Genomic DNA, 26,857 nt, shown 5'->3' with positions numbered 1-26,857 from the left:
CCACATCCTTCCTATAATGAGGTGACCAGAACTGAACACAATACTCTAAGTGCGGTCTCACCAGAGATTTGTAGAGTTGCAACATGACCTCTCTACTCTTGAACTCAGTCCCCCTGTTAATGAAGCCCAGCATCCCATAGGCCTTCTTAACTACCCTATCAACCTGTGCAGCGACCTTGAGGGATGTATGGATTTGAACCCCAAGGTCTCTTTGTTCATCCACACTCTTAAATAACTGACCATTAATCCTGTACTCAGTCTTCTGGTTTGTCCTTCCAAAATGCATCAGCTCACACTTGTCCGGATTGAACTCCATTTTTCTGTCCAACTCTGCAGCCTGTCTATATCCTCTTGTAACCTTTGACAACCTACAGCTCCATCCACAACTCCTCCAATCTTCGTGTCATCTGCAAACTTACTCACCCATCCTTCCGCCTCTACATCCAGGTCATTTATAAAAATCACAAATAGCAGAGGTCCCAGGACAGATCCCTGCGGCACTCCACTAGTCACCGACCTCCAGGCAGAATACTTTCCTTCTACAATTACCCTCTGCTTTCTTCCTTTAAGCCAATTTTTTATCCAAACAGCCAAGGTTCCACTTATCCCTTGCCTCATGACTTTCTGGATGAGTCTCTCATGAGGGACCTTGTCAAATGCTTTGCTAAAATTCATGTAGACCATATCCACTGCCCTACCCTCATCAATTTTTTTTGTTACCTCTTCAAAAAACTCAATCAGGCTCATGAGGCACAATCTTCCCTTCACAAAGCCATGTTGACTATCCATGAGTAGACTGTACTTCCCTAAATGCTCACAGATCCTATCCTTAAGAATCCTTTCCAGTAGTTTGCATACCACTGACGTAAGACTCACCGGTCTATAGTTCCCAGGTTTCTCCCTATCACCTTTTTTTAAACAAGGGAACTACATTTGCCATTCTCCAGTCCTCCGGCACTTCCCCTGCAGCCAAAGAGGATTCAAAGATCATGGCTAATGCTCCTGTGATCTTTTCTCTCAATTCCCACAACAACCTGGGGTGTATCATATCCGGCCCTGGGGATTTATCAATCTTAATATTTTTTTTAGAAGATCCAGCACTACTTCTTCCTTAATCTCCACACTGTCCAGCACACAGGCCCGCTCCACTTCGACCTCATCCTGATCAAGATCCTTTTCACTTGTGAATACTGAAGCAAAGTATTCATTTAGGACCTCCCCAACCTCCTCCGCCTCCAGGCACACGTTGCCCTCTTTATCCTTTAGCGGTTCCACCTTCATTATCATCATCCTCCTATTCTTCACACATGCATAGAATGCCTTGGGGTTCTCCTTAAGCCTACATGCCAAGGCCTTCTCATGCCCCCTTCGAGCTCTCCTAAGTCCTTGGGGAGACATGGGAGGAAACTGGTGCGGATTTGACTGTGGATGTCTGTGATGCTACTGCAAATCCGTTTTCATTGCTCCACAGGTGCACAGCCTGGTGTTTGACAAACTTTATTCAGCCTGTCCACCAGAGCTCAGATAGTATCTCAACAGTCCACAGGGGTGGCTCCACATTCATCACCCTTCCAGCACAGCAGGCGGTGAGAGGGAGAACCTGCTCTCTTCTGCCACGATGAGGCCACTCTCAAGTTGGAGGAGCAACACCTCATATTCCATCTGGGTAGCTTCCAGTCTGATGGTATGAACACTAATTTCTCCAACTTCCAGTAATTTCCCCATCTTCCCTCCTCCCTCTTCCCAGTCCCCATTCTGGTCCCCCTCTCACTCGTCTTTTCCTCAGCTGCCCATCACCTCCCCTGGTTCTCCTCTTCTTTCCCCTCCTCCCATGGTCCATTCTCCTCTCCTACCAGATTCCTTTTTCTTCAACCCTTTACCTTTTCCACAGATCACCTCCCAGCTTCTCACTTCATCCCCCATCTACCCAACTTCCACCTCACCTGGTCCCACCCATCATGTGCCATCTTGTATTAATTTCCCTGTATTCCTCCCTATTCTTCCCCCTTCCTTTCCAAACCTGATAAAGGGTCTCAGCCCAAAACGGCAACTGTTTATTCTTTTCCATTGGTGGTGTCTGACTGCTGAGTTCCTCCAATAATTAGTGTCTGAATCTCTGTAAACATATTTCCTCTTCCCCCCCACTGGTGGCTTCACCTCAGGCCCTGACCACTGCAACCTCCAAGCTCTTTTCCTCTGGTTCCATACGGGGAACACGGATCCACTCCTGAGGGAGAGGCCCTCTGTGAACTGCGGAGGGGCAGTGGCTGGGAACGGACTCATCTCCCACCTCACCAGCAGATTGAGATAATGACAATGAGATCATGTGGTCGTCACTGCCACTCACTCCGCACTGCCCCAGCACCACTCCCACGAGTGAGTGTGTAACGCTGAGGAGGAGAGTCCATGGCTCTGTGTTGGAGGACCACAGTGTGAAGCCTGACCCCTCCCCTGTGAAAGTCTAGGGCGTGGGGCCAAGGTGGAGGTCAGAGGCTGATGGATGTCTGACCTCTCCCCAGGTGGAGGTCACCACCGCCCAAGGCTCACATACCTTCTCGCCACATTCTTCTGCTTCCTGCAGGATGTTGACCAACCAGTGCAGCTGATCAGCCGGATCTGTTGAGTTCACCAGCAGCCAGAAGTTCTCATGAGAGCAGTAGTTCATGTTGAGGGAGACGAGCCGGAGTCCTGGCTGCACCTTTGCTGTGTAAAAGCCTCCGCGCCTTTCAGCGAGAAACACATGTCAGCACCAGGGGCCACATCAGACAGAATGTAAAATTTTTCATTTACCATATAACCATATAACAATCACAGCACGGAAACAGGCCATCTTGGCCCTCCTAGTCCGTGCCGAACCCTTAATCTCACCTAGTCCCACCTACCCGCACTCAGCCCATAACCCTCCACTCCTTTCCTGTCCATATCCCTATCCAATTTTACCTTAAATGACCCAACTGAACTGGCCTCTACTACTTCTACAGGAAGCTCATTCCACACAGCTATCACTCTTTGAGTAAAGAAATACCCCCTCGTGTTTCCCTTAAACTTCTGCCCCCTAACTCTCAAATCATGTCCTCTAGTTTGAATCTCCCCTACCCTCAATGGAAACAGCCTGTTCACGTCAACTCTATCTATCCCTCTCAAAATTTTAAATACCTCGATCAAATCCCCCCTCAACCTTCTACACTCCAATGAATAGAGACCTAACTTGTTCAACCTTTCTCTGTAACTTAATTGCTGAAACCCAGGTAACATCCTAGTAAATCGTCTCTGCACTCTCTCTAATTTATTGATATCTTTCCTATAATTCGGTGACCAGAACTGCACACAATATTCCAAATTTGGCCTTACCAATGCCTTGTACAACTTTAGCATTACATCCCAACTTCTGTACTCAATGCTTTGATTTATAAAGGCCAGCGTTCCAAAAGCCCTCTTCACCACCCTATCTACATGAGACTCCACTTTCAGGGAACTATGCACAGTTATTCCTAGATCTCTCTGTTCCTCTGCATTCCTCAATGCCCTACCATTTACTCTGTATGTTCTATTTGGATTATTCCTGCCAAAATGTAGAACCTCACACTTCTCAGCATTAAACTCCATCTGCCAACGTTCAGCCCATTCTTCTAACCGGCATAAATCTCCCTGCAAGCTTTGAAAATCCACCTCATTATCCACAACACCTCCTACCTTAGTATCATCGGCATACTTACTAATCCAATTTACCACCCCATCATCCAGATCATTTATGTATATTACAAACAACATTGGGCCCAAAACAGATCCCTGAGGCACCCCGCTAGTCACCAGCCTCCATCCCGATAAACAATTATCCACCACTACTCTCTGGCAACTCCCATCTAGCCACTGTTGAATCCATTTTATTACTCCAGCATTAATACCTAACAACTGAACCTTCTTAACTAACCTTCCATGTGGAACTTTGTCAAAGGCTTTGCTGAAGTCCATATAGACTACATCCACTGCCTTACCCTTGTCAACATTCCTCGTAACTTCTTCAAAAAATTCAATAAGGTTTGTCAAACATGACCTTCCACGCACAAATCCATGCTGGCTACTTCTAATCAGATCCCGTCTATCCAGATAATTATAAATACTATCTCTAAGAATACTTTCCATTAATTTACCCACCACTGATGTCAAACTGACAGGTCTATAATTGCTAGGCTTCCTTCTAGAACCCTTTTTAAACAATGGAACCACATGAGCAATATGCCAATCCTCCGGCACAATCCCCGTTTCTAATGACATCTTAAAGATCTCCGTCAGAGCTCCTGCTATTTCTACACAAACTTCCCTCAAGGTCCTGGGGAATATCCTGTCAGGACCCGGAGATTTATCCACTTTTAAATTTCTTAAAAGTGCCAGTACCTCCACCTCTTTAGGTTCCATAACTTCCTTACTTGTTTCCCACACCTTAGACAATTCAATATCCTTCTCCTTAGTGAATACCAAAGAGAAGAAATCATTCAAAATCTCTCCCATCTCCTTCGGTTCCACACATAGCTGACCACTCTGATTCTCTAAGGGGCCAATTTTATCCTTCACTATCCTCTTGCTTTTAATATAACTGTAGAAGCCTTTCGGATTTACTTTCACCTTATTTGCCAAACCAACCTCGTATCTTCTTTTAGCTTTTCTAATCTCTTTCTTAAGATTCCTTTTACATTCTTTATATTCCTCGAGCAATTCCTTTACTCCATGCTGCCTATATCTATTGTAGACATCCCTCTTTTTCTGAACCAAATTTCTAATATCCCTTGAAAACCATGGTGCTCTCAAACCTTTAACCTTTCCTTTCACCCTGACAGGAACATAAAGATTCTGTACCCTCATAATTTCACCCTTAAATGACCTCCATTTCTCTATTACATCCTTCCCATAAAACAACTTGACCCAATCCACTCTCTCTAAATCCCTTCACATCCCCTCAAAGTTAGCCTTTCTCCAATCAAAAATCTCAACTCTAGGTCCAGTCCTGTCCTTCTCCATAATTATATTGAAGCTAATGCTATTGTGATCACTGGACCTGAAGTGCTCCCCAACACATACATCTGTCAGCTGACCTATCGCATTCCCTAACAGGAGATCCAACACTGCCCCATCTCTAGTCGGTACTTCTATGTATTGTTGCAAAAAACTATCCTGCACACATTTCACAAACTCTAAACCATCCAGCCCTTTTACAGAATGAGCTTCCCAGTCTACGTGTGGAAAATTAAAATCTCCCACAATCACCACCTTGTGTTTACTACAAATATCTGCTATCTCGTTACACATTTGCTCTTCCAACTCACGCTCCCCATTAGGAGGCCTATAATACACTCCTATCAGTGTTACTACACCTTTCCCATTCCTCAATTCCACCCAAATGGCCTCCCTAGAGGAGCTCTCTAATCTATCCTTCCAAAGCACCGCCATAAGATTTTCTCGGACAAGCAATGCAACACCTCCTCCTCTGGCCCCTCCTACTCTATCACACCTGCAAGACTTGGCCTCCACAGATGTGGCAATAAATTCCACAAATTCACCAATCTGGCTGAAAGAATTCCTCAGCTCTGTGCTAAATGGACACCCCTCTATTGAGGCCGTACCCTCTGGTCCTAGACTCCCCCACCATGGGAGCATCCTCTCCACATCCACTCTTTCTGTGCCCTTTGGTACCAGACTCCCCCACTACAGGAAACATCCTCTCCACATCCACTCTATCTGTGTCCTCTGGTCCTAGACTCCCCCACTATAGGAAACATCCTCTCCACATCCACTCTATCTGTGCCCTCTGGTCCTAGACTCCCCCACTATAGGAAACATCCTCTCCACATCCACTCTATCAGTGCCCTCTGGTCCTAGACTCCCCCACTATAGGAAACATCCCCTCCACATCCACTCTATCTGTGTCCTCTGGTCCTAGACTCCCCCACTATCGGAAAGATCCTCTCCACATCCACTCTATCTGTGTCCTCTGGTCCTAGACTCTCCCACTATAGGAAACATCCTCTCCACATCCACTCTATCTGTGTCCTCTGGTCCTAGACTCCCCCACTATCGGAAAGATCCTCTCCACATCCACTCTATCTGTATCCTCTGGTCCTAGACTCCCCCACTATCGGAAAGATCCTCTCCACATCCACTCTATCTGTGCCCTCTGGTCCTAGACTCCCCCACTCTAGGAAACATCCTCTCCACATCCACTCTATCAGTGCCCTCTGGTCCTAGACTCCCCCACTATAGGAAACATCCTCTCCACATCCACTCTATCTGTATCCTCTGGTCCTAGACTCTCCCACTATAGGAAACATCCTCTCCACATCCACTCTATCTGTGTCCTCTGGTCCTAGACTCCCCCACTATAGGAAACATCCTCTCCACATCCACTCTATCTGTGTCCTCTGGTCCTAGACTCCCCCACTATAGGAAACATCCTCTCCACATCCACTCTATCAGTGCCCTCTGGTCCTAGACTCCCCCACTATAGGAAACATCCTCTCCACATCCACTCTATCTGTGCCCTCTGGTCCTCGACTCCCCCACTATAGGAAACATCCTCTCCACATCCACTCTATCAGTGCCCTCTGGTCCTAGACTCCCCCACTATAGGAAACATCCTCTCCACATCCACTCTATCAGTGCCCTCTGGTCCTAGACTCCCTCACCATGGGAAACACCCTCTCCACATCCACTCTATCAGTGCCCTCTGGTCCTAGACTCCCCCACTATAGGAAACATCCTCTCCACATCCACTCTATCAGTGCCCTCTGGTCCTAGACTCCCTCACCATGGGAAACATCCTCTCCACATCCACTCTATCTGTGTCCTCTGGTCCTAGACTCCCCCACTATAGGAAACATCCTCTCCACATCCACTCTATCTGTGTCCTCTGGTCCTAGACTCCCCCACTATAGGAAACATCCTCTCCACATCCACTCTATCAGTGCCCTCTGGTCCTAGACTCCCTCACCATGGGAAACACCCTCTCCACATCCACTCTATCAGTGCCCTCTGGTCCTAGACTCCCCCACTACAGGAAACATCCTCTCCACATCCACTCTATCTGTGTCCTCTGGTCCTAGACTCCCCCACTATAGGAAACATCCTCTCCACATCCACTCTATCAGTGCCCTCTGGTCCTAGACTCCCCCACTATAGGAAACATCCTCTCCACATCCACTCTATCTGTGTCCTCTGGTCCTAGACTCCCCCACTATAGGAAACATCCTCTCCACATCCACTCTATCAGTGCCCTCTGGTCCTAGACTCCCTCACCATGGGAAACACCCCTTCCATATTCACTCTATATAGACCTTTCAATATTCCCACCCACCCCCCAATTTTGTAAATACCAGCAGGTACCTGCCTAGAGCCATCAAATACTCTTCATATGTTAACCCTTTCATTCTCACAAACTCAATGCAAGTCCCCCCCATTACCTGAGGGTGTCCAAGGCACTCTGGCATAGCCAGGGCTTCCAGGCCTGGACCATGGCACTGTAGAGCCAGGCAGATGACTCGTTGCCGTGGATGAAGGGCGGGGGGAAACTGTTGACTGGTGTGCTCTCGTGGTTGCCGACGGATGGGTAGACTGTAGTGTTGCCCAGGTAATGACGGATGAGCCGAGTAATGGTATTAAGGGCAAGGATCTGGTCTCCCCGGGTCTGATGCCAGACGTTGTGGGCTGGGATGTCACCAGTCCAGTACACCACGTCGTAGTGCTCAGACTGCAGGTGCTGCAGGAGGTTCTCGATGGTGCGCAGGGGGAGGTCACACTTACTGTACTCCCCCCACCTGCCGGCACCACGCTGGTGTGAGTGGGGCGTTCCTGATCCGGTCCGGCAGCACAGAGGGTCTCGGCAGTCCGGATTACTTCCCACAGTGTAATCCCTGTCCCAGTGAACATCGGTGAGGAACAGCACCCTGGTGACCGGCACTCCTGGGCCAGGCGGTTTCGGAGGGACAACTGGAGGCTTCGGAGTGCTGGGGAGAGCCACACTCCAGTTGGAGTAGATATCCCAGTGGCCACAATCACGGCCCACCAGCAGTCCACAGATCTCGGACGGCTTCAGGATGGAATTGACCCAAGCACTAATCACATCGTGTTCAAAGAGTTTGATGGCTTGGGAACAGATGTTCTGAGGTGCGAGCTTCAGATGGATGCACAACTCCATAGCCACAAGCCCCACCTCATCTGCACCGGTCTTCAGCTGCAGGACACACCAATAAAATCAACTTTTAGTAGCAGCCTCTCCACCATTGAGCACATCTGCACGGACCACAATCACAGGAAAATCTACCAAGAATGGAAAATCTTACAAAAAGTAGTGGATATGGTCAAGTCTTTCACAGGTAAATCCCTCCTAACCACTAAGCACATCTACATGAAGCGTTTTAATAGGAAAGCAGCAACCATCATCAGGGAACCCCACCACCCAGGTCATGCTCTCTTCTCGTTGTCATCAGGGAGGTGTACAGGAGCCTCAGGACTCACACCAACAGGTTCAGGAACAGTTATTACCCCTCAACCATCAGGTTCTTGAACAAAAGGAGATAACTTCACTCACCCCAACACTGAACTGTTCTCACAACCTATAGACTCACTTTGCCTTATGTTTCCAATATTTATTATTATTTTGCTTATTTTTCCAGTTTCTCTTTGTACTTATTGTGAATGACTACAAGGAAATGAACATCGGGGTTGTACTGTACATGGTGACATCCATGTACTGCGATTTTAAAAATTACTTTGAATTTTGTATTGCAGAGTTTTGAATGGTCAGAAGACTGTGTAGATTAGACATCGCATGTGGGTTCTGTGGGGACGGGGCCCGTCTGCAAAACCACCCACCTCCCATCACCTGGACTTCCTTCCCACTGGACTAAGAGTTGGAACTGCCACCCCACACTCACAGCTGTACACAGGTATCTCTGCCAACGACTTTTTAACAATTTATTTCACAATCAGTTTCCTTAGTCTCAGTGAAAGTGCAGGGTTTGGGTTTGAGTTTCCAAATTTAACTGAACGAGGAAGAAGTCAAATTTCATTTGTACACCAATATGCTACAAGTGTTTAGAGCAGCAGAAAAATTCCTCAAATTTAAAAGTGTATGGTGCATATCATCTCCATTATGGAACAATAATCATTTTCTATCTGGGGGGAAACCATTCACTAACAGAACTTGGGAGGATAAAGGTATTGCTACTCTTCAAGATATTTATGGGGCAAGTACAATCCTTAGCTTTCAAGAACTGATATCTCGATATAATATTGATAAACGCTCTCTTTTCTTCTACTTTAGAGTAAGATCAGCTTGTAAAGCCTACGGGGTTCCCTGGGGGTCAGATTTAAAGGACAAATCCCATTTTAAGTTAGATACAGAGTGCTCCAAGACAGATAGTGTCATATATCAATGATAAATTAAACTCCCAGAAATGCATGCCCACATCAGGAATGAAAGCCTGGGATAGGGACATACCTGAATTGGGACAAGACTCAGACTGGGATGTGATTTGGGATAATGCTGCTGGTGCTTTGAAAAACACAAATCATCGGTATATACACTTAAAATTTTGTCATAGAGCACCGAGAATTAGACATCAAATGGGACTGGTTCCTGACCCATATTGCTCATTTTGCCTCCACAGAACCATTATACATGTTGTATGGGAATATCCAGGGGTTTTTGGTTTGTGGGGGAAGGTTATCAGTATATATAGTTATACAGAACTAATGGGGGTACAATTACCAATGGACCCGCTATACATCTTCTAATTGATGACTCCCACCTTTCCCTTATGGAAAAAACACACAAGATCTGGCTGGCAGGCCTGACTGCAGCTAAGAAGACTGTAGTCCAGTGTTGGAAACCTCTCCCATGATATTTCAAGTACTCATTGGTTTTGGAGCTTTTTGGATATTTCTTACCTGGAATTATCATCATCAAGAGTAAATGCTGCACAACCAAACACAATCTTAATGTGCACAAATGTGATATCTAACTTAAAAGATCTACTGTTAAAATAGGAATGCTCTGTCTGTGTTGGTGGAGGGGACAGGGGTGGGGATGAGGGTTGGGGAGTGGCTGGGTTAAACAATCAAAATGTAATTTGTTGGTGTTGCAATAAAAATTAGTGATTAAAAAAAAATTCATTTGTACAACACACAAAATGTTGGAAGAACTCAGGGTGGCCCGTCACAAAACAGAGTACAGCACTGGACAGGGTATTGAACCCGGGATGGCCCGTCTCAAAACAGAGTACAGCACTGGACAGGGTATTGAACCCGGTATGGCCCGTCTCAAAACAGAGTACAGCACTGGACAGGGTATTGAACCCGGGATGGCCCGTCTCAAAACAGAGTACAGCACTGGACAGGGTATTGAACCCGGGGTGGCCCGTCACAAAACAGAGTACAGCACTGGACAGGGTATTGAACCCGGGGTGGCCCGTCACAAAACAGAGTACAGCACTGGACAGGGTATTGAACCCGGTACGGCCCGTCACAGAACAGAGTACAGCACTGGACAGGGTATTGAACCCGGTACGGCCCGTCACAAAACAGAGTACAGCACTGGACAGGGTATTGAACCCGGTACGGCCCGTCACAGAACAGAGTACAGCACTGGACAGGGTATTGAACCCGGTACGGCCCGTCACAAAACAGAGTACAGCACTGGACAGGGTATTGAACCCGGTACGGCCCGTCACAAAACAGAGTACAGCACTGGACAGGGTATTGAACCCGGTACGGCCCGTCACAGAACAGAGTACAGCACTGGACAGGGTATTGAACACTGTACGGCCCGTCTCAAAACAGAGTACAGCACTGGACAGGGTATTGAACCCGGTACGGCCCGTCACAAAACAGAGTACAGCACTGGACAGGGTATTGAACCCGGGGTGGCCCGTCACAAAACAGAGTACAGCACTGGACAGGGTATTGAACCCGGTACGGCCCGTCACAAAACAGAGTACAGCACTGGACAGGGTATTGAACCCGGTACGGCCCGTCACAAAACAGAGTACAGCACTGGACAGGGTATTGAACCCGGTACGGCCCGTCACAGAACAGAGTACAGCACTGGACAGGGTATTGAACCCGGGATGGCCCGTCACAAAACAGAGTACAGCACTGGACAGGGTATTGAACCCGGTACGGCCCGTCACAAAACAGAGTACAGCACTGGACAGGGTATTGAACCCGGTACGGCCCGTCACAGAACAGAGTACAGCACTGGACAGGGTATTGAACCCGGGGTGGCCCGTCACAAAACAGAGTACAGCACTGGACAGGGTATTGAACCCGGGATGGCCCGTCACAAAACAGAGTACAGCACTGGACAGGGTATTGAACCCGGGGTGGCCCGTCACAAAACAGAGTACAGCACTGGACAGGGTATTGAACACGGGATGTCCCGTCACAAAACAGAGTACAGCACTGGACAGGGTATTGAACCCGGGATGTCCCGTCACAAAACAGAGTACAGCACTGGACAGGGTATTGAACCCGGTACGGCCCGTCACAGAACAGAGTACAGCACTGGACAGGGTATTGAACCCGGTACGGCCCGTCACAGAACAGAGTACAGCACTGGACAGGGTATTGAACCCGGTACGGCCCGTCACAGAACAGAGTACAGCACTGGACAGGGTATTGAACCCGGGATGGCCCATCACAAAACAGAGTACAGCACTGGACAGGGTATTGAACCCGGTACGGCCCGTCTCAAAACAGAGTACAGCACTGGACAGGGTATTGAACCCGGTACGGCCCTTCACAAAACAGAGTACAGCACTGGACAGGGTATTGAACCCGGGATGGCCCGTCACAAAACAGAGTACAGCACTGGACAGGGTATTGAACCCGGTACGGCCCGTCTCAAAACAGAGTACAGCACTGGACAGGGTATTGAACCCGGTACGGCCCGTCACAAAACAGAGTACAGCACTGGACAGGGTATTGAACCCGGGATGGCCCGTCTCAAAACAGAGTACAGCACTGGACAGGGTATTGAACACTGTACGGCCCGTCACAAAACAGAGTACAGCACTGGACAGGGTATTGAACCCGGGGTGGCCCGTCACAAAACAGAGTACAGCACTGGACAGGGTATTGAACCCGGTACGGCCCGTCACAAAACAGAGTACAGCACTGGACAGGGTATTGAACCCGGTACGGCCCGTCACAGAACAGAGTACAGCACTGGACAGGGTATTGAGCCCGGGATGGCCCGTCACAAAACAGAGTACAGCACTGGACAGGGTATTGAACACTGTACAGCCCGTCACAGAACAGAGTACAGCACTGGACAGGGTATTGAACCCGGTACGGCCCGTCACAGAACAGAGTACAGCACTGGACAGGGTATTGAACCCGGTACGGCCCGTCACAGAACAGAGTACAGCACTGGACAGGGTATTGAACCCGGGATGGCCCGTCTCAAAACAGAGTACAGCACTGGACAGGGTATTGAACCCGGGATGTCCCGTCACAAAACAGAGTACAGCACTGGACAGGGTATTGAACACTGTACGGCCCGTCTCAAAACAGAGTACAGCACTGGACAGGGTATTGAACCCAGGATGGCCCGTCTCAAAACAGAGTACAGCACTGGACAGGGTATTGAACCCGGGATGTCCCGTCACAAAACAGAGTACAGCACTGGACAGGGTATTGAACCCAGGATGGCCCGTCTCAAAACAGAGTACAGCACTGGACAGGGTATTGAACACTGTACGGCCCGTATCAAAACAGAGTACAGCACTGGACAGGGTATTGAACCCGGGATGTCCCGTCACAAAACAGAGTACAGCACTGGACAGGGTATTGAACACTGTACGGCCCGTCTCAAAACAGAGTACAGCACTGGACAGGGTATTGATCCCAGGATGGCCCGTCTCAAAACAGAGTACAGCACTGGACAGTGTATTGAACCCGGGATGGCCCGTCTCAAAACAGAGTACAGCACTGGACAGGGTATTGAACACTGTACGGCCCGTCTCAAAACAGAGTACAGCACTGGACAGGGTATTCAACACTGTACGGCCCGTCTCAAAACAGAGTACAGCACTGGACAGGGTATTGAACCCGGGATGGCCCGTCACAAAACAGAGTACAGCACTGGACAGGGTATTGAACCCGGGGTGGCCCGTCACAAAACAGAGTACAGCACTGGACAGGGTATTGAACCCGGGATGTCCCGTCACAAAACAGAGTACAGCACTGGACAGGGTATTGAACCCGGTACGGCCCGTCACAAAACAGAGTACAGCACTGGACAGGGTATTGAACCCAGGATGGCCCGTCTCAAAACAGAGTACAGCACTGGACAGGGTATTGAACACTGTACGGCCCATCACAAAACAGGGTACAGCACTGGACAGTGTATTGAACCCGGGATGGCCCGTCTCAAAACAGAGTACAGCACTGGACAGGGTATTGAACCCGGGATGGCCCGTCTCAAAACAGAGTACAGCACTGGACAGGGTATTGAACACTGTACGGCCCGTCTCAAAACAGAGTACAGCACTGGACAGGGTATTCAACACTGTACGGCCCGTCTCAAAACAGAGTACAGCACTGGACAGGGTATTGAACCCGGGGTGGCCCGTCTCAAAACAGAGTACAGCACTGGACAGGGTATTGAACCCGGGATGGCCCGTCACAAAACAGAGTACAGCACTGGACAGGGTACTGAACCCGGTACGGCCCGTCACAGAACAGAGTACAGCACTGGACAGGGTATTGAACCCGGTACGGCCCGTCTCAAAACAGAGTACAGCACTGGACAGGGTATTGAACCCGGTACGGCCCGTCTCAAAACAGAGTACAGCACTGGACAGGGTATTGAACCCGGTACGGCCCGTCTCAAAACAGAGTACAGCACTGGACAGGGTATTGAACCCGGTACGGCCCGTCACAAAACAGAGTACAGCACTGGACAGGGTATTGAACCCGGGGTGGCCCGTCACAAAACAGAGTACAGCACTGGACAGGGTATTGAACCCGGGGTGGCCCGTCACAAAACAGAGTACAGCACTGGACAGGGTATTGAACCCGGTACAGCCCGTCTCAAAACAGAGTACAGCACTGGACAGGGTATTGAACCCGGGGTGGCCCGTCACAAAACAGAGTACAGCACTGGTGTGTCCATTCAGCCAGCGATGCCATACCAATCTTGATGTCAATTTCTTTTATTTATTTCATTTTTAAAGAGACAGCGTGAAACAAGCCCTTCCAGTTCAAAGAGCCACTGCGCTCTGTCACACTTGCTTAAAGCCAACATATTTACAGGACAATATACAATCACCAATTCACCTTCTAACCAGCATACTTTTGGACTGTGGGAGGCAAACGGACCACCTAGCTCACCGGGAGAATGATCACACTGCCCACAGAACGAGCTGGAAGTGAACTTTGAACTGCAGAAGTCCCGGGCTGTAACTGCGCCGCGACAGAACCGCTACGCTACTGTGGCAGCACTGACATTTAACGTCCACCTTGTGTGTGTCATCCACATACCTTCTTTCACATCTTATTGAGACCATAAGACATTGGAGCAGAATTAGACCATTCAGCCCATCAAGTCTGCTCCACCATTCCATCATGTCTTTTTTTTTGTCACTTAACCCTTTCCTGCCCTCACCCTGAAACCTTTGACACCCTAACCAATCAAGAACCTATCAACCTCCACTTTAAATATATAGTACCCACTGACTTGGCCTCCACAGACGTCTGTGGCAATGAATTCCACAGATTCACCACCCTCTAGCTAAAGAAATTCCTCCTCATCTCTGTTCTAAAAGGATATCCATCTATTCTGAGGCTGTGCTCTCTGCTCCTAGACTCCCCTGCCTCGTGTCAATCAGCCAATGCTCTATCCGTGCTGGAATCTTTCCTGTCATACTATGGGCTCTTATCTTGTTAAACAGCCTCATGTGTGGCACCTTGTCTAAGGCTTCTGAGAATACAAGTACACAACATCCACCAATTCTCCTTTGTCTATCCCACTTGTTATTTCTTCAAATAATTTTAACAGATCTATCAGGCAAGGTTTTCCCTTGAGAAAACCACACTGACTACAGCTTATTTTATCATGTGCCTTCAAGTACCTCGAAACCTCATCTTTAACAATTGACTTCAGCATTTCCCAACCTCTGAGGTCAGACTAACTGGCCTATAATTTCCTTTCTTCTGCCTCCCTCCCTTCTTAAAGAGCAGTCTGATATCTACTCGCCCCTATTACTCTTTATATATTGAAAAATCTACCACCCACCACTCTACCATGAGGTGACACGATGGACTAGGGGTTAGCATAATGCTTTACAGCATGGCAGCACAGGTTCAATTCCCACTACCGTCTGTAAGGAGTTTGCACGTGAGTGTGTGGGTTTCCTCCCGCAGTCCAAAGAAGAACAAGTCAGCAGGTTAATTGGTCACGTGAGTGTAATTGCGTGGTGTGGGCTCGTTGGGCAGAAGGGCCTGTTACTGTGCCGTATCTCTACATAAATAAACCTTAAAGCATGCCATGTGGTATCAGACATTTCAACCCCGGGAAAAAGATACGGTCTGTCTATTCTGTCTTTGCCTCTCAATCTGATAAATTTCCATCAGATCTTTCCTCAGCTTCCAATACTCTAGGAGAGAAACCCAACTTTGTCCGACCTCTTGTTATAGCTCATACCCTCTAATCCAAGGTGAACTTCTGCACCCTTGACATCCTATAATACGGTGACCAGAGCTGCAGCAATATTCCACTTGTGCTCTACTAACTCTACCAATGATCATGCCAACTTCTCCATTTGTGCAGTCACGAGACCTGGACCTCAGTACTATCAAGGGTCTACTTTCTCCCAAAAAGCAACACTTCACACGTGTCCAGATTAAAATCCATCGCCACTTCTCTGCGCTTATCTGTAACTCATCAGAATCCTTTGATTGTCAAGTAGGCAGAGAGGATGGGATGGCTCTGCTGGTAAAAAATAAATTCAAATCCTGACAAGGAGGTGACATAGGATCGGAAAATATAAAATCCCTGTGGGTAGAGCTAAGAAACTGCAAGGGTAAGAAGACCCTGATGAAAGATATATACAGGCCCTGAATAGTAGCAGGATGTGGCATACAAAATACAACAGGCATGTTGAAAGGACAATGTTACAATAGTCACTGGGAATTTCAACATGCAGGTAGGTTGGGAAATTCAGGTTGGTGCTGGATCCCAAGAGAGGGAATTTGTGGAATGCCTACGAGATGTCTTTTTAGAGGAGCCTGTGTTTGAGACCACTACGGGATCAGCTATTCTGGATTGGATGCCGTGTAATGAACCAGATTTGATTAGGGAGTTTAAGTTAAAGGAGCCCTCAGGAGCCAATCACGTCAGAATTCACCCTGCAATTGGAGAAGGGGAAGCTCGTCAGATGAATCAGTATTACAGTGGAGTAAAGGAAATTACAGTGGCATGAGAGAAGAACTGACCAAGGTTGATTGAAGGGGACACTAGCAGGTCTTGGTGGTACAGCAGCAATGGCTGAAGTTTTGGGGAGCAACTGCACAGGACAGACACATCCTGAAGTAGCAGTATTCTAAAGGCAGAATAACGCAACAGCGGTTGACAAGGGAAGTCAAAGTCAACATAAATGCAAGGAGAGAAGGTATACAGCAGAGCAAAAATAGCAGAGGCTAGCGGAATGGGAAGCTTTTAAAAACCAACAGAAGGCACCTAAAAATGTCATCAGGAAAAGATGGAATATAGTTAGCCTATAATATCAAAAAGGATACCAAAATTTCTTTTTACAGACATATATATCTGTAAGGGCGCAAGGAAATGGCGGACGGACTGAATAAGTATTTATTCACTTTCCCAACTACTGAGGTAAGGCTAACTGGCCTATAATTTTCTTTCTTCTGCCTCCCTCCCTTCTTAAAGAGCGGAGTGACATTTGTAATTTTCCAGTCCTCTGGAGCTATTCCGGAAGCTATTGATTCTTTAAAGATCATTACTAATCCCTCCACAATCTTTTCAGCCACCTCTTTCAGAATCCTGGGGTGTAATCCCAGTGGAGCAGGTGACCTGTCTCCGTTCAGACTTTTCAGCTTGCCAAGCACCTTTTCCCTCGTAAGACCAACTGTACTCAACTCTGTCCCCTGACTCTCTTAAGCTTCACTGATACACTGTGGCCCCTTTATCAGGTACACCCGCTTGCTAATATAAATATCAAATCAGCCAATCATGTGGCAGCAATTCAATGCAGAAACGCATGCAGACACGGTCTGGAGTTCAGTTATTGTTCAGAACAAACATCAGAATGGGGATCTAAGTAACTGATCAACCATGGGAATGACCGTCAGTGACAGACAGGTTTCAGTATCTCAGAAACTGCTGATCTCCTGGGATTTTCACACACAACAGTCTCCAAAGTTTACAGAGAATGGTGCAAAAAACAAAAACACATCCAGTGAGCAGCAGTTCCGTTGGCGAAACTGCTTTGCTAATGAGAGATGAGAGCAGACTGGTTCAAACTGACAGTAACCACACATTACAACAGTGGTGTGCAGAAGAGCATCTCTGAGTGCACAACAAGCTGAACCTTGACGTGGATGGGCTACAGCAGTAAAGAACATAGTCTCCGTGGCCACTGAGTGCATATGGAGGTCTTGGAGTAGATGAGTGTGAAGGGACAGAGGTGCTGCTAAACTGACTGAAAGCTGCTGTGCCTTGCCTTGGCTGTTGTTTAGACACACCAGGAGATCAAAACAAGCAGAACCAAGAGTATGCCTGGGCTCTAAAGCTACAGAATTGAAGGCAGTAGACAAGAATGGATATCACAGAGGCAGTAATGGGCAGAGTAATAGCAAATGGAGTTTAACCTGCCAAATGTGAAGTGAGTCAAATGCAAAGATGAGCAGAGAACCCTGTCCGAGTTCATGCCTCCCTGAAAGTGGCCACACAGGTTGATCGGGTGGTTAAGAAGGCATATGGCATCTTTGCCTTTATTAGTCAAGGCATTGAGTTCAAAAGTCAGGAAGTTGTGTTGCAGCTTTATAAAACTCCAGTTTGGCTGTATCTGGAGTATTGCGTATGGTTTTGGCCACCCCGTTAAAGGAAGGCTGTTGAAGCTTTGGAGAGGGTGCTGAAGAGATCTACCAGGATGCTGCTTGGATCAGAGGGCGTGTGTTACAACGTGAGATTGGGCAAACTTGGGTTGTTTTCTCTGCAACGCCAGAAGCCAAGGTGAGATCTGATAGAGGTTTAGAAGATAATGAGAGGCACAGATAGAGCGGACAGATAATATCTTTTCCCCAGGGTTAAAAACTCTAACACCGGAGACGTATTTAAAATGGAAGAGTGTAATTTCAAAGCAGATATGAGGGGCAAGTTTGGGTTAGGGTTAGGGTTTCTTTCAACGGATGCTGCCCGACCTGCTGAGTTCATCCAGCCTTTTTGTACGTCTAAGTTTGCTTGTTTGTTAGTTTGTTTTTTTAAAAATACACAGCAAGTTGTGGGTGCCTGGAATGCGCTGCCTGGGGCGGGGGTAGAGGCAGATACATTGTGGTCTTTTAAGAGACGTTTAAATAGGAACATGAATGTGGGGAATATGAAAGGATGTGGACATTTTGTAGGCAGAAGAGATTAGCTTAGTTAGTCGTTTGATTACTAATTAAATTGGAATGGACGGTTGCTGTGCTGTACTGGTCTATGTTCTATGTTACTGACAGAATGCTGATCACGAGAGGTTAGCAGAACTGACAATGACACACAAACCCAGAGAAAGACCACAGTGTGACCACAGGGTGGAACGTTACTTTTGCATACTAGGGCCTCTGAGCGAAACAGATCATCACAAATTCACACCCAGTGCAAGCCTGGACTGCAACATGTACCTCCTCCGTTGTATGATACTCAGCCCAAAACCTCTATTCTGCTGTTGCTAATCTCACTGTGGAAGGTAAACAGTCAATATAAAAATGGGGAAATTGTGCAGGTTGAATTGATGGTAAGGAAGGCATGTGCAACATTAGCATTCATCTCGAGAGGATTAGAATACAAATGCAAGGGTGTGATGCTGAGTCTTTATAAAGCATGGTGAGGCCTCACAAAGTATCATGAGCAGTTTTGGGCGCTTATCTAAAAAGGGATGTGCTGAAACTGGAGAGATACCAGAGCAGATTCATGAGAATGATTCTGGGAATGAAAATGTTAATGTACAAGAAGCATTTGATGGCTCTGGGTCTATATTTGCTGGAGTTTAGAACAATGCGGTGGGGGGGGGGGGTGTTAGATCTCATTGAAACCTGTCGAATGTTGGACAAGTAGGTAGAGTGGATGTGAAGTGGATGTTTCCTGTAGTGGGGGAGTCTAGGACCACAGATAGAGTGGATGTGGAGAGGATGTTTCCTATAGTGGGGGTCTAGGACCAGGGGACACAGATAGAGTGGATGTGGAGAGGATGTTTCCTATTGTGGGGGGAGTCTAGGACCAGAGGACACAGATAGAGTGGATGTGGAGAGGATGTTTCCTATTGTGGGGGGAGTCTAGGACCAGAGGACACAGATAGAGTGGATGCGGAGAGGGTGTTTCCTATTGTGGGGGGAGTCTAGGACCAGAGGACACAGATAGAGTGGATGCGGAGAGGATGTTTCCTATAGTGGGGGAGTCTAGGACCAGAGGACACAGATAGAGTGGATGTGGAGAGGATGTTTCCTATTGTGGGGGGAGTCTAGGACCAGAGGACACAGATAGAGTGGATGCGGAGAGGATGTTTCCTATAGTGGGGGAGTCTAGGACCAGAGGACACAGATAGAGTGGATGTGGAGAGGATGTTTCCTATTGTGGGGGGAGTCTAGGACCAGAGGACACAGATAGAGTGGATGTGGAGAGGATGTTTCCTATTGTGGGGGGAGTCTAGGACCAGAGGACACAGATAGAGTGGATGTGAAGAGGATGTTTCCTATAGTGGGGAAGTCTAGGACAAGAGGACAGACTCAAAATAGTGTGACGTCCATTAAGAACAGAGATGAGGAGGAATTTCTTTAGCCAGAGGTTGATGAATCTGTGGAATTCACTGCCACAGACGGCTGTGGAGGCCAAGTCATTGGGTATATTTAAAGCAGAGGTTGATGGGTTCTTGATTACTCAGGGTAAAAGGTTACAGGAAGGAGGCAGGAGAATGGAATTAAGAGGGATAATGACAGAGCTGATTGATAGGCCAAAAGGCCCAGTCATGCTCCCATCTTATGTTCTAAAATCGGGAACTTTTTTTATCAATTGTTATATGTAGAGAGGGATGTGTGCAACGTAAACAGACTGGAGATAAAACAAGACAAAAAGACAGAACCAGATAGTGACCATTACAGAAATGGGCTGTTATCTTGTGTGAGAATTATCTCTGAGATGTGGCAGTGTTTGAGTGGTCAGCCTGACTTTTCCCCAGAATGAGAATTGTTAATGAGGGGCATAATTTATTTACTTATTATAGCGTCATAGAAACAGGCCCTTCAGCCCATCTAGTCCATGCCAAACTATTTATCTGCCTCGTCCCACTGACCTGCACCTGGAACATACCCCTCCCATCCATGTACCTATCCAAACTTCTCTTAAATGTCGAGATCAAGCTTACATGCACCACTTGTGCTGGCAGCTCATTCCACACTCACCACCCTCTGAGTGAAGTTCCCCCTCATGTTTCCCTTAACCATTTCAACGTTTCACCCTTAATCCATGACCCACCCAACCTCAGTGGAAAAAGCCTGCTTGCATTTACCTGATCTATACCGCTCATAATTTTATATACCTCTATCAACACCTCCTCTCAATCTTCTATGCTCCAGGGAATAAAGTCCTGACTGATTCAACCGTTCCCTGTAACTCAGGCCCTCAAGTCCCTGGAACATCCTTGTAAATTTTCTCTGCACTCTTTCAGTCGTATTGACACCTGCACAACTTGTCTTCTTTTGCACATTGGTTGTTAGTCTTTGCATGTAGTTTTGTATTTCTTTGTTCTACTATGAATGTCTGCAAGAGAATGAATTGCAGGGTAGTGTATGGTGACATAATGTATACGTACTTTGATAATAAATTTACTTTGAACCCTAACCTTAAGGAGGTTGGAGAAATGAATACGTACGCAACGCTGGAAGAACTCAGCAGGTCAGGCAGCATCCGTGAGAAAAGAGTAGCCAATGTTTCGGGCCGAGACCCTTCATCAGGAATGGAGGGGAAGAGAGGGCCGAAGCCCAGTAATACTCAGTAAGACCAGTTTACTGGGCTTCAGCCCTCTCTTCCCCCCCATTCCTGATGAAGGGTCTCGGCCCGAAACGTTGGCTACTCTTTTCTCACGGATGCTGCCTGACCTGCTGAGTTCTTCCAGCGTTGTGTCCGTATTCTTTGATCCACATCATCTGCAGTTGTATTTTTGTGTTTTGGAGAAATGAATAGTGGGGATGTCAGATGTTCACCCTGAGAGTAGTAGGTGCATGGAACATGTAGGTGGTGGTAGAGGGAGATACATTAGGGGCATATAAGAGACTCTTAATGATAGATGGATGATAGAAATAGATTGATCTTAAGAGTAGGTTAAAAGGTCAACACAACATCTGTACTGTGCTATAATGTTCTATGAGTCAAGAAGCAGGTTTCATCAAAAAGGCTCCACAAAGATAAAAGAACCTAGAGCTTCATCGGATTGATTGCTTTCTCTTCTCCATAGTTGCTGCCTGACTTGCTCAGTTCCTCCGGTTGTGTGCACTCCAATGGGACACAGAAGTTTCCCACAGTCACCAAATTACAGGAAGGATATTAATAAGGTTGAAAGAGTGCAGGGAAGGTTTAAAAGGATGTTGCCGGGACTTGAGAAACTGAGTTACCGAGAAAGGTTGAATAGGTTAGGACTTTATTCCCTGGAGCGTAGGAGAATGAGGGGAGATTTGAGAGGTGTATAAAATTATGATGGGTATAGATAGAGTGAATGCAAGCAGGCTTTTTCCACTGAGGCCAGGGGAGAAAAAAAACCAGAGGACATGGGTTAAGGGTGAAGGGGGAAAAGTTTAAAGGGAACATGGGGGGAGGGGGCTTCTTCACACAGAGAGTGGTGGGAGTGTGGAATGAGCTACCAGATGAAGTGGTAAATGCAGGCTCACTTTTAACATTTAAGAAAAACTTGGACAGGTATATGGATGAGAGGGGTTTGGAGGGATATGGTCCAGGTGCAGGTCAGTGGGACTAGGCAGAAAAATGGTTCAGCACAGCCAAGAAGGGCCAAAAGGCCTGTTACTGCGCTGTAATGTTCTATGGTTCTATTTCCTGACACTGTATTCCATCTGTCATTTCTTTATAGATGGAGGGGCAAGTAGTGTTGAGGAAGTAAGGAAGCTCCACAATGATTCAACACCTTCCAACCTACGTCACCTCTTCCTAATGATTTGATTTCATTTTTACCAACAGAGCAATGCCACCCCCTCCACCTTCCTGCCTATCCTTTCCATACATTGTCTATCCTTGGACATTAAGCTCCAACTATAATCTTCTTTCAGCCATGGTTCAGTAATAACTACAACATCATACCTGCCAATCAGCAACAATGATGCAAGTTCATTTACCTTATTCTATATACTGTGCACATTTAGATACAACACCTTCAGTCCCGTATTCACTGTTTTCAATTCTGTCACACGATGCTGTTTTCTGATTCCTAACATTATCTGACCAACATGTTAAGTAAATTTCACAATTGTACATGATGCGGATGGTGTTGACGACACGAAGTTTGCGATGATTGGCCTGCAGATTTTAGAACTGGCTTATTTATACCGTTTTTATTGAAGTTATGTGGAATTGCAAAGAAGCAAAGGGCATAAAGCACAAAAGAACTGCCAGTTCATTTAAAGCGGAATGGCTTAATGAAACGGTAGAAACTGCTACACCGAAAGCACATGAGGTCAGGAATGTGCAGCTTCAAGAAATATTTATGCACAATACAGAAACTGGCGTTACCCGTGTGTATTGTTGTAATGCAAAAGTTGCTGAAGAATTCACAAGTGAGAAGAAGTGGAGTGATATTTGGAAACTTGGCATTTTACAGCATCATTCAGCAAGCAAATCACATATGGATGGTGTGCAAAAGCTCAGGTGAGAAAATCCTTCATCACCCACTACAGGTGCAGATGAACAAGAGCAAAAATGATCAAACTAAGAGAAGATCAAAGTTCTTATTGACAGTGTTTTGCTAGCTGTTAAAATTAATACTTCTATATATCAAATTCAATGCGCACAGATTGTCGTCACTGGACAAAAAATTGCACAGCACAAGATTTTTATGCACACTGGTCATTACCAATTAGAGGGAACATTGGTCTCACGGTAGGAGAGGCAGGAATTCTCCCCACATTTAATAATAACAATAATAATTTATTTATGGAGCATTTTCACACAAACTATGTAATTCAAAGTGCTTACAATGGGATAAAGTGAAAACATAAAAAGACAACAATGTTAGTTAAGAGCAAGGTTAAATAAATAGGTTTTTTGAGCTGGCATTTAAAATTGTCGACTGTGTCTGCATCTGTTTTATAGATTTAGGTATTGAATTCCACAGGAGGTGGTACTGATCCTGATACATGGTCATGACTGGCCAGATGGCTGCCTTCTGTCATAAACTCCTCACACTTCCTCTGATCAGGATGTGTGGTTCCAGAACCCTGTGGCTGATGTACACCATTCACAACGCAGGATACTCTCCCACCCCACTCTGAGGTCACCATCACCCCCTTCGTCCCTGATCTAAACCCCACCTCAAACTCACACTCCCCTCCAATCCCGGTCCAGCCAAGATCTTCCCATCAACTCCGAGACCACCAGGTCATCCACAACTCTACCCTGATACCAGCTCAACCCCCTCTCACACACACCCATCTGTCTCCACCAAACCCAGCGCACTTTTCCCTACCTTAAACCACATCACTACACTCCCACACTCTCACTCTTCCCTCTCCCTATCCTCATCCCCCACCCCCAGATTATTCCCCACCTACCCCAGGATCCCATCCGGCACAGCCTTCATCCCATTTCCCTGGAACCCAACCCTGCCCCCCACCCCCAGATTATTCCCCACCTACCCCAGGATCCCATCCGGCACAGCCTTCATCCCATTTCCCTGGAACCCAACCCTGCCCCCCACCCCCAGATTATTCCCCACCTACCCCAGGATCCCATCCGGCACAGCCTTCATCCCATTTCCCTGGAACCCAACCCTGCCCCCCACCCCCAGATTATTCCCCACCTACCCCAGGATCCCATCCGGCACAGCCTTCATCCCATTTCCCTGGAACCCAACCCTGCCCCCCACCCCCAGATTATTCCCCACCTACCCCAGGATCCCATCCGGCACAGCCTTCATCCCATTTCCCTGGAACCCAACCCTGCCCCCCACCCCCAGATTATTCCCCACCTACCCCAGGATCCCATCCGGCACAGCCTTCATCCCATTTCCCTGGAACCCAACCCTGCCCCCCACCCCCAGATTATTCCCCACCTACCCCAGGATCCCATCCGGCACAGCCTTCATCCCATTTCCCTGGAACCCAACCCTGCCCCCCACCCCCAGATTATTCCCCACCTACCCCAGGATCCCATCCGGCACAGCCTTCATCCCATTTCCCTGGAACCCAACCCTGCCCCCCACCCCCAGATTATTCCCCACCTACCCCAGGATCCCATCCGGCACAGCCTTCATCCCATTTCCCTGGAACCCAACCCTGCCCCCCACCCCCAGATTATTCCCCACCTACCCCAGGATCCCATCCGGCACAGCCTTCATCCCATTTCCCTGGAACCCAACCCTGCCCCCCACCCCCAGATTATTCCCCACCTACCCCAGGATCCCATCCGGCACAGCCTTCATCCCATTTCCCTGGAACCCAACCCTGCCCCCCACCCCCAGATTATTCCCCACCTACCCCAGGATCCCATCCGGCACAGCCTTCATCCCATTTCCCTGGAACCCAACCCTGCCCCCCACCCCCAAATTATTCCCCACCTACCCCAGGATCCCATCCGGCACAGCCTTCATCCCATTTCCCTGGAACCCAACCCTGCCCCCCACCCCCAGATTATTCCCCACCTACCCCAGGATCCCATCCGGCACAGCCTTCATCCCATTTCCCTGGAACCCAACCCTGCCCCCCACCCCCAGATTATTCCCCACCTACCCCAGGATCCCATCCGGCACAGCCTTCATCCCATTTCCCTGGAACCCAACCCTGCCCCCCACCCCCAGATTATTCCCCACCTACCCCAGGATCCCATCCGGCACAGCCTTCATCCCATTTCCCTGGAACCCAACCCTGCCCCCCACCCCCAGATTATTCCCCACCTACCCCAGGATCCCATCCGGCACAGCCTTCATCCCATTTCCCTGGAACCCAACCCTGCCCCCCACCCCCAGATTATTCCCCACCTACCCCAGGATCCCATCCGGCACAGCCTTCATCCCATTTCCCTGGAACCCAACCCTGCCCCCCACCCCCAGATTATTCCCCACCTACCCCAGGATCCCATCCGGCACAGCCTTCATCCCTGCCCTCTATCCTCCCCTCTCCCTCACTCTCACCTGCAAAGCGAAGTCCAGGGCGGTGAAGAGCGCTCTGCAAGTCCAGCAGCTGATGTTGGCCCGGGCGGGAGCAGCGTCCAGGGGACACAGGCCGAGGCTGAGGAAACCCAACCCGACACACCAAACGAACAGCCGTCGCAGCGCCATAGTACCGGCTACACATCACGTGAGCTGTGAGCAGGAGGGGCGGGGTCTGGGCGCCGGTTCTGATTGACAGGCCGGAGGGGCGGGGACTGGGCGCCGGCTCTGATTGACAGGCCGGAGGGGCGGGGACTGGGCGCCGGCTCTGATTGACAGGCCGGAGGGGCGGGGTCTGGGCGCCGGCTCTGATTGACAGGCCGGAGGGGCGGGGACTGGGCGCCGGCTCTGATTGACAGGCCGGAGGGGCGGGGTCTGGGCGCCAGCTCTGATTGACAGGCCGGAGGGGCGGGGTCTGGGCGCCGGCTCTGATTGACAGGCCGGAGGGGCGGGGTCTGGGCCCGGCTCTGATTGACAGGCCGGAGGGGCGGGGTCTGGGCGCCGGCTCTGATTGACAGGCCGGAGGGGCGGGGTCTGAGCGTAGTGGAGATTTGGAGTCTGATTGACAGGCCGGAGGGGCGGGGTCTGGGCGCCGGCTCTGATTGACAGGCCGGAGGGGCGGGGTCTGAGCGTAGTGGAGATTTGGAGTCTGATTGACAGGCCGGAGGGGCGGGGTCTGAGCGTAGTGGAGATTTGGAGTCTGATTGACAGGCCGGAGGGGCGGGGTCTGGGCGCCGGCTCTGATTGACAGGCCGGAGGGGCGGGGTCTGAGCGTAGTGGAGATTTGGAGTCTGATTGACAGGCCGGAGGGGCGGGGTCTGGGCGCCGGCTCTGATTGACAGGCCGGAGGGGCGGGGTCAGCGTAGTGGAGATTTGGAGTCTGATTGACAGGCCGGAGGGGCGGGGTCAGCGTAGTGGAGATTTGGAGTCTGATTGACATTGCCACGGTCTGACAAACAGATGCTGGAAATCCAACCAACACACAAAATGCAGGAGGAACTCAGCAGCATCTGTGGAAAAGAGTAAAATGTCGACGTTTCAAGCCGAGACCCTTCAGCCCCTCCGAGCGTCCTCACCCCATCTCCCCATTGGGGCAGAGGCTGCCAACAGAAGCTCACCCGAGTCCTGTCCCTGGCCGGTGGGATGTTTGGCGGCCCTGGGGCTTCCGTTTTACAAGTATTCTTGGGGATGACCCTTCCTCTCCAAGGGTGAGGTCTTTGGGG

At 48.7% G+C, this 26,857-nt stretch overlaps 1 protein-coding gene across 2 annotated transcripts in view; it reads right to left on the bottom strand.

Moving 5' to 3' along the window:
• The window catches only part of smpd1 (sphingomyelin phosphodiesterase 1), a 72,534-nt gene extending 46,753 nt beyond the window's left edge, over positions 1-25,781 (bottom strand). For both annotated transcript variants that reach the window (XM_059963534.1, XM_059963533.1), the window contains exons 1-3: positions 25,617-25,781; positions 7,452-8,221; positions 2,552-2,723 (exon numbers count right to left, since the gene is read on the bottom strand). In XM_059963534.1, the coding sequence (XP_059819517.1) occupies positions 2,552-2,723; positions 7,452-8,221; positions 25,617-25,763 (1,089 nt within the window). In that variant the 5' untranslated portion in view covers positions 25,764-25,781. The remainder of the gene's footprint in view (positions 1-2,551; positions 2,724-7,451; positions 8,222-25,616) is intronic.
• Positions 25,782-26,857: the final 1,076 nt, after the last annotated feature.

The sequence above is a fragment of the Hypanus sabinus genome, chromosome 3 (assembly GCF_030144855.1).
Source record: "Hypanus sabinus isolate sHypSab1 chromosome 3, sHypSab1.hap1, whole genome shotgun sequence".
In the NCBI taxonomy this organism is placed as follows: domain Eukaryota; kingdom Metazoa; phylum Chordata; class Chondrichthyes; order Myliobatiformes; family Dasyatidae; genus Hypanus; species Hypanus sabinus.
The sequence above is the reverse complement of the archived record's forward strand: the minus strand, read 5'-3'. Positions and strand labels throughout refer to the sequence as shown.